This window comes from Choristoneura fumiferana, chromosome 4 (assembly GCF_025370935.1).
Source record: "Choristoneura fumiferana chromosome 4, NRCan_CFum_1, whole genome shotgun sequence".
NCBI classification, from domain to species: Eukaryota; Metazoa; Arthropoda; class Insecta; order Lepidoptera; family Tortricidae; genus Choristoneura; species Choristoneura fumiferana.
In genome coordinates this window covers 9445599-9463509 of record NC_133475.1, presented here as the reverse complement: position 1 = coordinate 9463509, position 17911 = coordinate 9445599, and the positions used below count along the sequence as shown (strand labels likewise).

Below are 17911 nucleotides of genomic sequence, written 5' to 3'. Positions count from 1 at the left end.
TTTATAATATTAGTATGGATTAAACGGTGTTGGTAGGCGTTGATCAACTGAATCAAAGAATAAACCAAATCGCTACTTGAAAGCAAAAAAATACACACGATAATGTAACTATAATTATCTAGCCTTTGTGTCTATTATTTTTGAAACAAAAAGTTTTATATCGTTTATTTTAAACAGGTAATACTCGTATCTTAGTACAAGAGCACTAAGATACGAAAGGAAAACGTGCAAATACAAACGTACTCGCCCACATACAGAGACACGACTGTGCCTACATAGAAAATGAGAAACTTCCAATTTTAAACTGAAAGACGTTAAGGCAATAATAAAACATCACATCAATATTCGATAACTTCAAGTAGAACGTGAAGTTATCGAATATTGACGCTTGCTTGGGTACAACATACCTGCTAGTATGGCTTTGTGCGCTTGGAACTCCCTGCCTCCGACGGCGAGCGTGACGTCGGAAAACCTCTCGTTGTCGAACAACGCGCCGAGGTCGTCCGAGAGCCGGCACTCCGGCACTTTAAACTGGACCACATTGCTCTGCCCGCTGATGTTTATGCTGTCCGCCACGACGGAGACTTCACAGAATATCGTTAGCTTATCCTCGGGTAGCAGCCCGTTCGCCTCGTCTAGCAGGAAATCTCTAGAAATGAGAATAGTACAAGTTTCAATGGATGCCGTATAAGTACGGTGATGACAGGTCACTTTTTAAGATTAAATCCATGATCACTTGGTATTGTAACACATTAGATTCTGTCGCGCATTATTATATCCTTTTTAGACCAGATACTGTCTGCCAAGGAGATGGATTTATGTTAGCGACAAGAGCTAATTTGATACAGGATCTCAGTGTTGCTTTTTCGGTTGGGAAATGCAGACAGTTCCAGAGATTCAGATGACTTAGTAATTTCAAAGCATTTGTAGCTCCGTAACTCATGGTAACATATGGTGCTAAATGTAATTGCATAATTTTTTCCTTTATAATTCACTCTTTTGAAGACCGGGAATGAACTACTATTGAATAGTCCATAGGTACTCGCGTAGTGATAGGTTAACCGGAAGACTTACGAAGTCAACGCCCCCGACTGTCCGGTTTTAAGGACTGTGACTAACACTCGTAAGTCACTTTATAATTAGTAGCAGGCGCGATGCTCACATTATTGACGCAATTATGCGGTGAGCATAGGGTGAGATATTTATTGCGCCGATAATATTATACGCACATGTTATTGTTCAAACGGTAATTATACTTAGTAAACACATTATGTAGGTACGTGGAATTTTCAGAGCTTTAATAATAATAATAATAATAACTGGGAGAAAAAACTGCTATTTTGTTTTGAAGTTAACACAAATCGCCGCACTTTATATGTTAAGATAAAACGATAAAGATTCCTCTGGAATCCCGATTTACTATTAAGCACATAGAATCTACCCACAAAGCGCATTAACCGAGTTTACAGACTTAATCATAATAATAAATGCATAAGTTTTATAGTCACAACAAAACTAACATCTAATAAACGGATGGGACCGGCTAGATAAGTGATATCTGTGAGTGTTTAATGCGGCGATGCTCCGTCGAGTGCCAGCGTCAATGCACTTCACGCACGTTTTACGAACGAGCTCAAACACAACTTGGAACTTACCGTGACACTGGAGCTAAGTCGTGAGACTTGATGTGATGATATATAACAACTCGATAAATCACACACTATATATGTTACGATAAAGATATTTTTTTGTGGAACTTTCCAACGCGTGAAACAGTTTTTATCATAATCACTTTACAGGTTAGATTTGCATTTTTGACTTTGCACTCATTCAAATAGATAACAACAAGTTCACGTTTCTCGTGTGGTCTTTTCTATGAAACACAATTGTATAATCTTGTTTATTTTAGGTTTCAAATGTAATAGGTTATCAAAATTAACGTTAAGTATAGTTATTAACTGAAAAACGTGCTTAGTGTAGATGACAGAGATGTGAACTGCGAAAATGTAGGTAGTGTAAGATTGTACTGTGGTGTGGCAGCATTTTAAAATGTAGATATAGAATGAAGACTTACCGTCTAATGAACTTTTTGAATCCCCAGTCTTTGCCCTGTACGAATCTGTATGCGCGCTGTGATTCCATCGCCTTTGTCTCTTCCCTTTTCGCGTTTAATATTGAAAACTTGAATTTCGCTCGAACTTCTGACTTATTACACGACACTAATAATAGATATAATGATAAGTAGTCTTTGCTCTCTTCGTCGAGTCCTTTAGGGTTAACACGGAGACACCATTTTAATTTGTCACTAGCACCAGCCGAGAATGTCGATGATTTTAACACTTCACCCATCTCTTCTCTACAAAAACTAAAATTGTTTATTGTCCACATGTAACTAAATTTCACCACCTTGACCTGCAACAAAAACAAATGGGTGGTTAGTATATAGGTATTGTTTATAAAATAGTTGTTTAAATTCAAGTTTTAAGGATATTTTACATGAAGGCTGCCGGAGGAATTAAAAGAACCTGATCCACTAGCAATAGCTTCCATTTCTTTTGATTCAACATTGGTGGGGTCACTTAAGGAGTAGCTAAAAAAATTATCATTTGAAATAATTATTATTTACGATCGCTAATGACAGATACCGTCAAATAAAAAAATAACAAACGTACAAACTGATAGAAAAAAAAGTTGTTCCAAACGGAACGCATAATATATTGGTTGAATTAGTAGTTTTGCGTTTAGTTGACGAAGTTCTAAGCTCTGTTTGATTGAACTACCCACTTTGTACCCGCTAGTACCCACCACACATGGCGAAAAGACAAATACAGATTAACATTTAGTAATTTTGTCTCAAAAACTATTCTTAAACATACAATCAAGTAAATAAAAGCTTTATAACGTATTATGATTAAATTGGACGAAGATATACTTTGGTAAACAAAAATTTGCTTCGCATGTGTTGCGCGGTTTGATAAACAGCCAACTAAACGTTTAGTTTGAAATAATTACACGAAATTTCCACAACACGTCGGGATTTCGAGTGACATGAAATGTATTAAAAAAACCAGAGACAAAGAAAAATTATTGTGCTTACAAACTTTTTTTATACCTTTCCAGAATAGATGTTTATTTTTCCCAAGGCACCCCATATACCTACCAATATTAAGTATATTTAATCGAAGGTAAGGTATAGTCGACCTCATAAACTTGTGAGCAAAAATTTTAACAAAAATAACTGAATACGCTTCTACGCTGTTAAAAATAGTCGTGTTCGGATATTTTTGATCAAATTTGTACAGTGACAAGTATAAAGGTTCGTATACTTAAATGTTAGCAAGTTTGCGGTTTGAGCAAGCAACGCTTCGATCGGGCGGGGGGCCCAGTCGGTTCCGGGTGTAGTGTTGGAGCAAGGTGAAGGTCAGGAGGAATAGGTGAGAATTGGTCGCGGGCTGTGGCGGGCGGTGGTCGTTGCCCTCGACCGTTGCTTGCTTGCGGGCTTGCGGTGCTGTTGGGGTCTTCGGCCGGTCGCCGACCCGTTCCAAGGCCGCCCGCATCATCCCCGCGCATTTGCAGACATACAGATAACGCCCATTTGCAGATTCCTTCTCGTCCGGCCAGCCTTATACGGCGGACGTGGACAGATTTATTGCCGGATTACTATTCTAACAAGAGACCCGAGTATCTTGCAGCGATTATATAGACTCCGTGGGCACTACCATAAACTATTTAAACTTATTTATCATTAGTTTAAGTTCAAGAGAAAACGCTTTCATCGTCAAAGTGGAACTAGTACATTTAATTTGGAAAAAGCGAGCCAACAAATTCCTATGCCAGTAGAGTAGGTAACTTTCCAACTTAGACAACAATTACGGCGACCAAATTAGAAATTTTGTCTCCGCCTTTCTCTCTTTAATTGATAGGTAGTTAATCGATTTAGCGCGTCAACTGGCGGTTATCTGGTTGTGATTGTGTTGTTACTGTGACGGCACAGACTTTCGTAATAACTTACATAATTTATCAATTAGAATAGCAAATTGGAGGTCGGCTTCACGACAAAGGCACCTGTACTAGTTTACCTAGTTGAAGCGATCGATTGATGTAGTTAGATAGTACGTGTTATCATTTCCTGGATAAAAATATTCTCCTTGAGTGCGTCACGTCACGTGGAGTAACGAACCATATTTCATGGCAATTTCTAGTCATTCATATCCACATCTGGCTTTTAAATAGTCGTCATACACCAAGGTGACACTTATGTACCGACATCAGTCAATAGCCATTATGTGTGTACATATGTCTGTGGTTACATAAAGCCTTCCGACAACGCGAACCAGGTCTAAGGTTGCGTTTCAGGGTCATACACTGAAACGCTCATTGTTTCTGCGATCAATAATAGCCAGCTACTCAGATAATAACGCGTAAATTGATAACCATTAAACGATATAAAGAGATGAATTGTACCGGGAATCATCTAATAATTGTCTCAACGGTCAGCCATGGCTGTAACCTCGTTAGCGGTAAAGAAATAATAAACGTGTACCTATATAAGAATGGTGGAAGATCTCTGAGATTGCTTACTTGATATATTAGAATGAGAGAAACGTGACCACGTGACCGCGATAAAGCGACCTAACGACATTCTGTGTAAATAAGTAAGATATAATTTAAAGTACTATCATACGAAATATATGAGAATTAATTCCGTTAATAACGGTCAACAAAATGATGATCAACAGGCCGAAATTGAACCGAGCCAGAGCGAAGACCTTAATAAGTGTACGTGCCGCCTCGTCGCGCATAATGCGGAAAACACCGTTATCGTTCGCGAACCAAATAGATTTTTGGGCAAAAAGCATCAAAAAGGCAATACCAGGTCGGCGACTATGTCGACCGAAGTAAACGGTCGTCCCAATTGTTCCGAGCAATGGTCACAGTCCAGCCGTGGGCAGGAGCCGCATCGATCCGAATATTGGAAACAGTACGTTACATTACATGCATACTTTCGCAGCGACGTTTGCATGTTATTCTTATTCTCAAGTAAAATCAAGTTAGACTTTCCTACGTATTTATGACGCGTGCGAGGTACGACGTAACACTAGCTAGTCAAACTGAGACCTGAGAGCATCTCGCTCGTATGTGAGCCGGAACAAATATTTGCGACCGAAAAATCTGTCTCGGTGTCGGCCAGTTTGAGCCCTCCTTATTACTTCGGCTTCCCAAACAAGAATCTATTGTTGATTTATGCTTCGTAAAAGTTAAATGAGCAGTTAGTGGTCACGTTCATGAAGCACATAAAATACATATAAATCTAAAATTATACTTCGCAATATTGTAAGGTTTAATTTTGCAAGATCGTGTCGATCGTCACGTTGCCGGCGCGATGTCGTTTAGCACCGCAACGTGACGCACGAGTCATCACCGCAACCGCCAGTTGATTATATTGGACACGTAACGTGCGTACTTGTGAGAAGGAGGAAGTGTTATTATACTTCCTTGTTGGTTTACACATTAACAGTGTTCAACAGCAACATTTCAAGTTCAGAGATAACGGGTGGCAACAACACTATAATCGTCGCGGCCTGTATATTTACGGCATTGGGTGTAGACTTGTAGACTAAGGTTTACGACCACTTTGCTTGATGTGTCCGTTGGGAGTCTATTTCGACGGTCGTTAGAGGTCGACCATGTTTATGTCATAATTACTTGCAACTTCATAGGTAACGAGTATAAATGCAACATCAGAAGCTATTACAAGACAGATAACCGGCTAGCAAAAAGTTAAATCACCAGCGTGGTCAATACCATTTATTCAATTTGGTGTGATGGTCATCGCTACGTGCCATAAACAGTGTGTTTGTATCCACACAGTGCTAATATATGCATTTGCATACAATTGAATACGACGTGGTGTGGTTTTCGTGCTTCGCCAATGACGTTAAATAAACAGGGATTCGTCTACAATCTCGTAATGTGTTTGTCTTTGCCTAACATCTTACCCCAGTTGATATAGCTACTTCTCCCAGACAAGCAGCATTGTAAAATTTAATTCGTTACTGAGAATAATGAAAAAAAATTAATATCTTATTTATATAGGTATTTATAAACTAGGTACTTGCTGCTATCCGAAACTTCATGACATTGATGAATAAAACTTATGAATATTCATGTCAAGTAGGTAGCTATAGCGCCTTGAACTTTTTTTACTGTCTTATTGGCAACTGAGGTTATGGCGGAAAAATATTTCAATAAATGGATGAGCCAGCAATTTTAGGTTTTAAGTTTGACAAAAACGGTACAATAGTGACAGGTTGCTAGCCTGTCGCCAACGCGTATACCTTAACCTATATCCTTTGTCACCTCTTACGACATCCACGAAAGAAATGCACACATCCAATCGTCTTTAAAGACTAGACTTAGTATCGCACATTCTTTGCCTGGTGCCAAACTACTGGCAAGTAGTGTTGACTCCATCGGCTTTCGCTGGCTTTTGTGTTAAATAATTACTGTGCCTATGGGCAAACTATTGTGCAAATGTGCAGCACCATAAGATCCTTGTGTTTTTGCATGCCGACTTCTTAATGGCATATTATTTACTGACTAAGCGAACAGCTCCGCAAATACACCACTCAAGACCTAGCAAGAAGTAAGTATTCCGAAGAGTCAAGTACTAAAACAACCATAAAGTTAGGTAGCAAGTGGTGAAGCGCTCCCTCGGTCAGCATTGATTGTAGTTAACCATATACAAACACGGTCGGCCTGACAGGCCGTAAGGGCTCAAGCTTTACGTCAAAGCGAGATAAGATGTGTATTTTATTTAGTTTAGAAATCTAATACATCTTCCTAGCCTCGCTTAGCGCAACTTTTCTTTCAGATGGGCTTTCAATACAGGCGAGGAATCTGAATGATTACCAGGGTGAAACCTTTTCATAGTCGAATTCACTATGATTTCTTTGGCAAATGTATGGGACGGTAACATGACATCAATAGCACAAAGTTTCCACCCTGGTTTGCAATTCGTTTCTTCGAGTGTACCTATTGCCATTCCTCTCTGTTGGGCAGCCGTAAATGTACAGTGGGTTCCTAATTACGAATGAAACCGTGTGATATATACATTACCTGTGTGAAGCACCAGTTCTCGGCGACGGGCGTGTTGCCGTCGTGTAGCGGGCTGGGCACGCGGCTGACCGCCATTCCGCCGGCGACGTTGGAGGACACGCGCGCCGACTGCGGAGCGGGCGCGCCGCCGCCCGACCCTCCGCCGCCGCACTCGCTGCCCGACCCGAGCCTGAAACAATTACAGGACAATACAGTACTGTTATCAGCTACCCGTCTGCCACCGTTATCAAGAGACTTGAAAAGGGCTCGAAAATTTCGGGATTTGTAGTCTTTAAACGCGATGTTATCGGTGCAAGGGTCCGCCCATTCTCAATTTTCAGATGTATTAAGTAATGTTTGAATCACTCAGTCCCGGGATGTAAGATGGCGTTCACACTTTTTTGTATAAAACCTAGATTTGAGTCAAAATACATCCAATACCCGACAAGTGGCAACGGGATCTTGGTTTCATTCCAATTATTTACCATCGTCATCTCAAGTTCTACTAGGGACAAGCTCTATCTCACTGTCAGAGGCGGGGCTAATAGTCTTATCATGGGGTGCAAAGCTATGATGTAACCTGTTTCGATTGTAATGCAACCAAATCGCCGCTGAAGCCTGGTAAAGTTTCTTTTTAAACTTTTTAAACATGGTCATCGAAATAACGGTGGTTGCGAAACTTCTTTGCAGATTATGGAGCCTACGGACGTCAACCAAATACTTTCCAAACATCTTTTGTTTACTCCATTTAGACACACATACATACATATTATTCACAATTTTATTTCTCAACGTTTTTATTACAAACTTTGTGAAGTTTTTTTTTATGTATTGAAATTGCTCCACCATGCCTCTAGCTGAAATATACTTAAATCAATCTATCATGTTTTAACGTGAATAAAAGTTAAATAAAAAAAAAATAGCAGTTTGGAGGGCACAAGGATACATTATGATGGCGCATTGAAATTTTGTTGCACTTTATTCCCATATTAGGTATTATTGTTTTGCCTAGCAGCTATTTATGATTAGGCGGCCAGTAGGTATAAGGTTAAAACAATAATTTGTTAGCGAGCAAGATGCTGGTCAAGGTATCGGTATTGAGATTACAATGCGCTACATAAATATAGACAATGCAGAATCAAGACATTTTCCGCAAACTGCGACCTACCTTCGCACAAAGGAAATTAAATCGCCTTTGTGTTTGGCGCACATATAAAGGTAATAACAACTATTAGTTCGTAAATGACCTAGTGGCCGAAAGGCAATACCTGCAACTTCTCATGGAATTGAATGCAAGGCGAAAATGTAGCAACGTTTGTTATAAGCCAATCGACGATCGAGTTTCGCTGTCCAAATCTGGGACGCGAACGCATTTACGTATAAGCACCGGGCGTACGCTAACAATGACTGTATAGAGAAGACCTGGCTTTTGGGTTTCCGTGCCGTCAAAAATGTAGCGAGTGTAATCTATATGAAGTAGGCCGTGTACAATACATGAGACACTGCCGTCCTGCGCGACTTTCACGAGCTGGGAGTTCGATTACCAAATACGCGTTTTAGAATCTGTGTCAGTTTCATCACCGCACGGACCGCATCCGCTCTTGGCCCGCACCACTGTCACTGCGAGTGTGCGATGCGAGCTCTTGCCACAATGGGCAGCCTCCGCCGCACCGGAGGAACACGACAACGCGACCCACAACCACATCCTGCAACTGCGCAAGTGTACAGTGCCCATTGTCACGAAGAAAAGGATTTATCTTGGTCGGCTCACAAAGGATACAGGAAAGCGAATACTCTTACAGCTACCTACTTCCATTCAGACGTACGCGAAATAACGTCCACCTACTCTGGATGACGGAATATTAAATGGAATAATAAAATGGAAACTTGCATTATATGACAGGAATCAAACAAACATAAACCGGTTACAATATCAGACAATATGAGTCTCAATTTTGCTATTTAAAGTTCTATATCGAGAATCATAAAAGTAATCAACCTACTCTTAATTCGACTGACCGCGGAGTTGGCAATAACATCGCATAGCGACATCTTTTTTAGGAAAATAATGAGTTCGACTAGTACGTTTATTGATTACATGGTTCGAGAACAGTGATGTAGCCCAAAAACATACCGTCCTTGCTTTTTCAATCTGACATTGAGGTTACTGATAGCAAATTGAGCGTTATTTGCTTCTCGTCGTTCAAAATAACAACAACAAGTAACTAGAACTCATTACAACTCAATACATACAATAACATTATGAAGATAACAACAAATACTGGTATGATAATGGTCTGAATACTTTAAAATACACCTGTGATTATAACTTGATTTTTATCATCTTGATTTATTTCAGCATAGCACATACTTACCGAGGTGACATTGTTGTTATAGTACATATATCATACATAAAGTAAATGCAATTACTCAGCGAGCTACACATTGGAGCGGCAAAATTATGTCAAACATATAAAAGTGTTACAGCAGTGAACAAAAGTAGGCTAAGTGAATTAATCGGTGCGACCCAGAAACTGACAGCGCCGATGGAGAGACGAGTCTCAAGCGAACCGTGGACGCTGTTGCGATACACCGTGGATGATGCATTGGCTCACTGATGCACTTCAAAAATACTAAATGTACCTTATCTCATCTGGTACCTTAATGGAGATGCATAAACCAGAACCAGAGCAAGGCTGCAGTGTGGATGGATTGCCTCCAGGCATTATGTTTGTTTGTAACTGTTACGTAGGTAAATTGTATACTGAGCGGCAAAAAATCTGGCTCTCAAATGTATGCAGTTACAGGTAATTTTGTATGTAGAGTTGGCCAAATTTTGTGCCGCTGAGTATATTTTACAGAATCATAACATTAAATGCAGTTGTAAAATTGGCTGTGCTGTATATTGAGTGTGCTATGTGTGTATTGATTAAGCCGCTCAGTAGTAAACACATGCATAAAATAAAACAAAAGATTTCCGATTAAAAACAGCGGAATCGCTTATCCGTGACCTGACAAATTTCAGTCCTTTCGTGAGGCCCATTAACCCCGAAAAACTGTTGAGTGAGCTCAGAGACGAGGCTTACGGTGCCTCCCGCAACTAGATCGTAACGCTCGCGAGGCCGCGAGGCCCAAATTGCCTCGATGACAATATCGGATGGGGCACGCCGCGCCGGATTACACAGATAGATAAGATATTGCATGCGCACATTCCGAGGACGATCAACAATTTGCCACTGTGGCAAATGGAGCGGCCCGACCTACATTCGTTTCAGAGGTTAGGTACAGAGAACCGCACCTATAGTGATTATGTGATTAACAATATCATAGCCACTCATCTTCGGCTTTGTTCGTCTGACAATAGATACCATATTCGACAGGTAATACGCGACGCGAATGACTGCAAAACGATTTGGAATGATGTTATCTGGACTCGGTTATCTGAATGTACTGAAACAGAATAAGGCTTGTTTGTTTTTCAGTGATGATTGCGAAATAAGATATTGTGCAAGATGTTGATCAGGGTAATAGGTGCCATCGTTACTGTAAAACTTAACAACAATATAAAAAGGATTCATAAAAGCTCTTTTATAATTAAGAAATTGCCGTATCGTATTTGTAAATCTATATGTAGAAAGAAATAGTCAATTGATCAGAAAGTAAGCCTTTCTTGTGGTCGACCACCCACTAGCGGGACCACCCCGATGGCAGCAAAAAAAGGCCCAAAACGATAGCAGTGACGAAAACGAATATTTTCAATTAGGTAGGTATGCTAATGAAGGAAGCCCTCCATAAATTGTCTTTACAGTAAGTACTGTAACGCTAACATAATGTAGTTTCAAAAAGACAAATAATTTACCTAAATGGTAATATTGGTGGTTTAAAACGAGATAAGTACGTATACACACATTGAAATCTTTTAATACTGTTTTTTTTTTGGCTTTCATATTTTTCCAGTTTATTGTCGTATTTTTTTAATGATTTCAGTCAGGTTCAAGCGATGAATGTGCTTGGTAAAGTCAACAACCCGTGAAAGCTTGGGCAATCGCAGCTATAGGTAGGTACGAACGTATCATCGGTCTCTCGTGATCTTATTATAGATGTCATCCGACCTGCTCCCATCCTCTTCTAAATTTAAACCCACTCAACGTCTTCTAACTACATATCCATTGGGATTGACAGAAAACTCCCGTTTGATATTTTGCTTTGATTCTTAGCATTACAGGAGCATTAGTGTTAGGTGCAAGCCTCTATCACTATCAACTATGGATCCAATTAAACTTGCCAATGCTTGCATTATGGCTTGCCATAAAAGCATGGACCTGAAATGGGTCGAGCATTATGGCATTGCGATTAATTTGCAATCAATAACAAGATGGCGGTCACTTGAAGACAATATATGTAGAATACGGTTTTGTAGAACAATGAGCGTCCTGCGACGCGTGCATGAATGACTTTATTCTTGAAACAGTGCAGCGGCAGCGGGCGAGCCAAGGGGAGCAGGCAAGTGAGCAATGCCCTCTTAACGGCAACGACTCGTGTGACTCAGATGCCCTGAGGACGACCCGACGAATAGGGTCCTCAGCACGAATAAGCCTCTTAGGAATGTTTTAGCTTTGGTTTAAATAAATGAAACTATAAGGTTCATGACGCCCTGCTTAACATAAATGATGTGATTCATTTTAAGCACGTACCTATTGCAAGCATTGCTTTAGGAATTAAAATGAACTCTATCAACATGAATAAAAATGTTACTTTAAAGACTTGTGCTTGTTATTCTTTATCTAGACGGTTTAACAAGTTATTTCTCATTAAATTAAAAGAACAATTCAGATATCGCCAAACGTGGCTATAATAAAGTTGTTTACAAAAGGACAAGGGGTTGCGTTTGACGGTTTAAACCTAATTTAACATTAGACTTCACATGTTAGTATTCCTAATTTCCTAAGTCGTAATATAATATCGTAACGCAGAAGTAACACAAACACAGTGTTCGTTTTTAGGGTTCCGTAGCCAAATGGCAAAAAACGGAATCTTTATGAATTCGTCATGTCTGTCTGTCCGGCCGTATGTCACAGCCACTTTTTTCCGAAACTATAAGAACTATACTGTTGAAACTTGGTAAGTAGATGTATTCTGTGAACCGCATTAAGATTTTCACACAAAAATAGAAAAAAAAAAAACAATAAAATTTGGAGGTTTCCCATACTTAGGACTGAAACTCAAAATTTTATTTTTCATTAAACCCATACACACGTGTGGGGTATCTATATCTAATATCATTTTTTTGAACTGAATAGTTTGCGCGAGAGACACTTCCAAAGTGGTAAAATGTACCCCCCCCCCTGTAACTTCTAAAATAAGAGAATGATAAAACTAAAAAAAATATATGATGTACATTACCATGCCAACTTCTACCGAAAATAGAATATAGAATATAGTAAGTAGTTTTTTTTAATACGTCATACTCATACATCGTAAAGTAGAGGAAACTTTTATATTGTTACTTGCTGCTACGGAACCCTTCATGGGCGAGTCCGACTCGCACTTGGCCGCTTTTTTAGTTTTATAAGTTACACAATGTTTAAAGGAGTTGGACACGCGCATCGTAGTTTTTGTACAAATTTCCCTCCTTCCCAGGTGATCTCTGCTTGTAAGCAAAATGTACTTAGTGTGGATTCATGTAATGTTGGTTTTTTAAGACCTCTCTTAATTTTAATTTTAATTTTACTTTTATTATTTATTGTTATAGCAGCAATAGTTCTAGGGCCGTAGTTCTTACTAGGGTGTGGTCTTCAGGTACTCACAGAGTCTTACAGTGTGGATTGGGATTGGAATCTTCACACACACCATTGAATTTCTTAGCAGGTGTTCAACCGCTGTCCTTGATGTGAATTAAACAACGGTTGCTTGGCGAATGACAATGCATTTCAATTTGACACCCTATTTACACTAGTCAGGAAAAATCTCCCCAGCGCGATTCTGCATGGTATAATTTTCCGTACAGCGACATCTATCGGCATATAAATTAAACAAAGAAACATATTACTTATATGCAGCAGTGTGTGCAGATTCAACACGATATTTCCGCTACATTTTAGTTATTTAATAAGTAAACTTGGTTAAGAAGTGCAAAGCCCTTGGAATGTTACTAATAAGAGCGCAAATTGTAGGAGTGACGTGCAGAATTAATCAAACATACGATACGCCAAGGCTGCGGCGATCGTCATCGTCACATAGTTCGCCGTAATGTGTAACAATAAGTACTCAATGCCGAAACCAACAATAACCATAGTTTACATTGAACGGCAAACAAAGTGGACCTAGTAGATTAAAGTTCAATACGATGCGTTAAAGTGAACAAAGACGGGTCGCAAGGCAGGATTCGCCCTCGGAACATAGATATGCAAACGAGTTGGGAAGGTAAAGCTCTGAGTTTAAGCTCCTATAATAGGTATGTTAATGTCGGTTATGTTGTCAGGACTGGGCGGGCTCAGAGAGGGACGGGAACACCGTGCAGCCGCATCGATAGAGGGTGGTCGCCTGCCGCAAACGCTTTACACCCACGTTATTTTGCTCTACTTTGTTACAAGAGGAAATCTTACGCACATGTATTCGCTGTTCGGTTAAGACACTGAGAGAACAAAATGCTTAAAAAACTTTCAAGTTCCTGCCTTACAGAAACCTGGTCTGGCCGTGGTGGCCTAGTGTTTGTTTGACCTATGGGCTCTCAAGTAGATAGTTGTATATCGTAAGTTAAAACCCGGGCCCGCATCTCTGGGTTTTCGAAATTTATGTGTAAAATTTACCAAGAGCTTTACGGTAAAGGAAAACGTCGTAAGGAAACCTGCACAAACAATGGTGTGTGTGAATTTTCCAATCCAAACTGGGCCCGTGTGGGAACTACGGCCCAAACCCTCACATTCTGAGAGGAGGCCTGTGCCTAGCAGTGGGACGTATATAGGCTGGGATGATGATGATTACAGACCAGTAGCCCAGTTGCCTATGGGCATCGAACGATCGCTCCTTCACTCTCAAGTTAGCGGCTGCTCACACACATTCCGCGAACCCGCGCGCTCGCCGCGTGCAAGCGAACGCGGAACTAATAATGCCACCTCTATTCGTCCGAGATGTGCGAGGACGCGCAAGGTGACCGCGCTACAATCAACACTTTGTTCACGTTTACAGCTTAGGTAGCTTACTTGTTGTAATTAACAATTCTATTACAAGATGCGAGTACCTTACCTAGTGCAAATACAAACGAACCCAACGTTACGAGTAATTTATTCTCAAGTAATTGTAATAGATTACACCATAATTGCTAAGTTATGTTAAACATGCTATGCACTCGATAAGAGAAGATGAGATAGGAAACTGATTTATAAAGATGGAACGAGGAAGTGTTTAAGTAAGTACATGAATTATAAAACCCAATGACTACAAAACAACTGTGTTTTTGTTGTTGCTAGCATACAATAGGTACGCGCAGTTGACCATCAACAACTAAAAAATGATGTAACATTGAAGTAATACAGACTAACTGTCAATAAACGTTTATTCATAGACTCACTCAAGCCCACCGGGATAACCGGGGAAATATTAATTTTAATACGAAAACAGGAAATTTAGTATGCCCATAAAGTTTTTTTTTTTTGTTTCACTTATAAAGAAAAATGATAAACAAGATGTACACAGTCAGGACTGTACGAGGCATATACAATGAGGTACATACCATACCTACTACTGTTATCGATATGACATTGAAAGATTAAAAATAATCAATGTATGGTAAAGTGGTAAAATGGCAGCAGAAAAATATGTACCTATCTATTCTATATACGTTATGCCTATCCAATTTATTAAAAGTGTAAACAAAACGATTTCATCAAAATTCTTGTATAAACACCCATTGGATCGAATCAATAACACATTATCTATAATTCGTGTCTTTTAACTAGATGTCTAATCTTTAAATTTTTTCACCAAAACTCACTTGATTTCAGTATTTATTTTTCATTTGAAAAATCTTCGTCAAAATCTGACGTTATTTCATGATTGAAACATGTGTATAAATCTGTAGTAGCATAGACTAGCGTAGAGATGGTGGAAAATTTGACATTTTTTAAATCGAGTAATGCGCGGATGAATAAGCGATTTTTATTTACTTTCCTTAAAATTAAAAAATAGTTACTGCTTTTATAATTGAATAAAGTCTTTAATTATTTAATCTTTGGAATTGAATCAAGTATTGTAAATAATAAAATAGACAAAAATACGTTGATCTATTCAATTAATAAATAATAGATTTACTGAACAGATTAATTATTTTGCAATAGGTTGATGTAAAAATCACTAAATGTCTATGGTAGGGTTAATGGCGTCTTTGTTTACGCTTGTCATAAATTGGATCGGAATACAATATACATATAACAATACGGTATTTGACAACTCCTGAATTTGCCATGTCTTATATATTATTATGAAAATATAGATATGCAGACAGTGTTTAGCGAAGGAAAAACAAATAAATTGAAAATTGGATTTATAGTGAGTTTTTGAAAAATCGATATAACTGTCTTGTCTATTTCTCTATGCAGCAAGTATGGCGCTACTTGCGTGTGACGTCTCATGCAAGTATGTATATCTCTTGTCTAATCTTGAATATTAAACCTTTATAACTTTGTTGTTTGTAAAGGTAGCCTAAAAATCGTTTCTCTATTCGATAACAGGCATTATGAAGTTTTAATTTATAAAACATGTAAAATAGTCAAATACCGTATTGTAATCATTATCAGCAGGTATAAATTTTTATTTCGACTGAAGTATGTTTATTTTACAAATAATTATTTGAAAGAAATAAGATAAAGTATGGCATTAATAATCGATAATTATTATATGCTACGAACCTACTGTACTCGTATACTTAAGCGTATACATATGGACTCCAGATATCACTTTGAGATCTATTAGATTCTTGGCATAGGTCCAAAATCGCGTCAACGTAAGCTAATACAAAACTGTTATAAAATGGAACGCGCCAATGGGGTCCCCATTGTTTTCCATATTAGGTTAACGTTTCATGTCACGTACCTACTAATTCAATAATTAATAGGAAATAATCAAAGGCCTCGGTAGTCCAACGATAAAATTCAATCAAAATGCCGAGCAATTGTTTAAACTGATCGCCCTTAGTAGTCAATTTGTTTCCTGACACTTATTTATATTTATGACTCATTGCGAATGGCATTGTAGTGTATCCAAAATAATTGCTGGTATGGTTTCTTTCATAAGGAAAGGTGGACGGGAAGCTCAAGGTAATTTGTAGGTAAAGTAAGGCGTAGCACTGAAAAATATAGTGTTTAAAAGATAATAAACGTACTGAAGCGGAGAGCCATGCAACGTCGCAAGTGATACGTCACGTCCCGACCTTCCATTTGCAGCTGCCTGCAGTGACGTCGGATGATTTCTTGCTTGCACGCGGCGTTAAAATTAAATATTGTAACGAATTAAAATTGCCCAAGGCAATACGATGATATATAAATAAATTATATTATTAAAAAAATCTAAAATCGTTTACGTACTTCAACCAAGATGAGCGTCCAGTTTGTTGATTATACCTAGAAAGATAAGGCAAACGTTGAAACTTCAGAACTTCACACGTCATGTGAAAATTAATTTGTAAGTACAATTAAAAGACTGTTGTCGATCGATCGGTCGGGAAGGTTGCTGGAAGGTCTAGGATCAAGGTTTCAGCGAGACTATCATGGGCACTGCGGAGCGAGGATAAGCCGCCATGCGGAAGCGAACGCGAGGCCGAGGACGGACGGACCAATTCACTACAGAGAACAGTCCGCCGAGCCGTTCAAATATGCCACCTACACATTGTTTATACAGTTTTAGCAGCTGTTTTTAGGGTTCCGTAGCCAAAATGGCAAAAACGGAACCCTTATATTTTCGCCATGTCTGTCTGTCTGTCCGTCCGCGGCTTTGCTCAGGGACTATCAATGCTAGAAAGCTGTAATTATGCACGAATACATATGTAAACTATGCCGACAATTTTTTTTTATCCAACCTTGTAGTGTGGGGTAATCGTTGGATAGGTCTTTTAAAACCATTAGGGGGTTGCTAAAACGATTTTTCGATTCAGTGATTTGTTTGCAAAATATTCAACTTTAAAGTGCAAATTTTCATTAAAATCGAGCGTCCCTCTAAAATCTAAACCGGTAGGCGGAATTTAAAAAAAAAACAGAATGGTAGTAAGTATATCAAACTTACAAGGTAAACTATAACGGTTAAGTTTTCTTGAGAATTATTAGTAGTTTAAGAGTAAATAGCAGCCTACCTAAGGTGTAAAACCATCTACCATCTTACATATACCATCTTGCTCGCTAATCCTGCCGTGAAGCAGCAGTGCTTGCACTGTTGTGTTTCGGCGTGGAGAGTAAGACAGCCGGTGAAATTACTGGCACGTGGGGTATCCCATCTTAGGCCTCTAGGTTGGCAACGCGTCTGCAATACCCCTGGTGTTGCAGATGTTTATGGGCGGTGGTGATCTCTTACCATCAGGAGACCCATTTGCTCGTTTGCCATCCAGTCAAATAAAAATAAATAAATAAAGAAAATATACATAAACTTGGAATATTCCTTACAAAATACGAAATCCTTTGAAAAATATTACTTATTTTTTTCGTAATGGCTACGGAACCCTATTTCGGGCGTGTACGGTTTTTTTTTCTTTAATGTCAAAACAATCAATGCATTTTATACCTGTTGAAATTAGCATCATTGCTACCAAAAGTTCGGAGCGTCATTG

The 17911-nt window shown here is 39.0% G+C and overlaps 2 protein-coding genes across 9 annotated transcripts in view; both read right to left on the bottom strand.

The window, feature by feature from the left end:
* The window catches only part of LOC141427423 (lachesin-like), a 211422-nt gene that overhangs the window by 33590 nt on the left and 159921 nt on the right, over positions 1-17911 (bottom strand). The gene's annotated exons all lie outside the window — the stretch shown is intronic.
* The window catches only part of rdx (BTB/POZ and MATH domain-containing protein rdx), a 79882-nt gene that overhangs the window by 7074 nt on the left and 54897 nt on the right, over positions 1-17911 (bottom strand). For 4 of the 8 annotated variants that reach the window (XM_074086815.1, XM_074086813.1, XM_074086812.1 and 1 more), the window contains 3 exons: positions 7120-7288; positions 2075-2412; positions 408-649 (listed from right to left, as the gene is read on the bottom strand). In XM_074086815.1, the coding sequence (XP_073942916.1) occupies positions 408-649; positions 2075-2412; positions 7120-7194 (655 nt within the window). In that variant the 5' untranslated portion in view covers positions 7195-7288. Of the gene's footprint in view, positions 1-407; positions 650-2074; positions 2413-2496; positions 2620-7119; positions 7289-16679; positions 16716-17911 lie in introns of those variants that run through there. The other 4 variants (XM_074086816.1, XM_074086814.1, XM_074086811.1 and 1 more) reach the window with 2 other exon arrangements.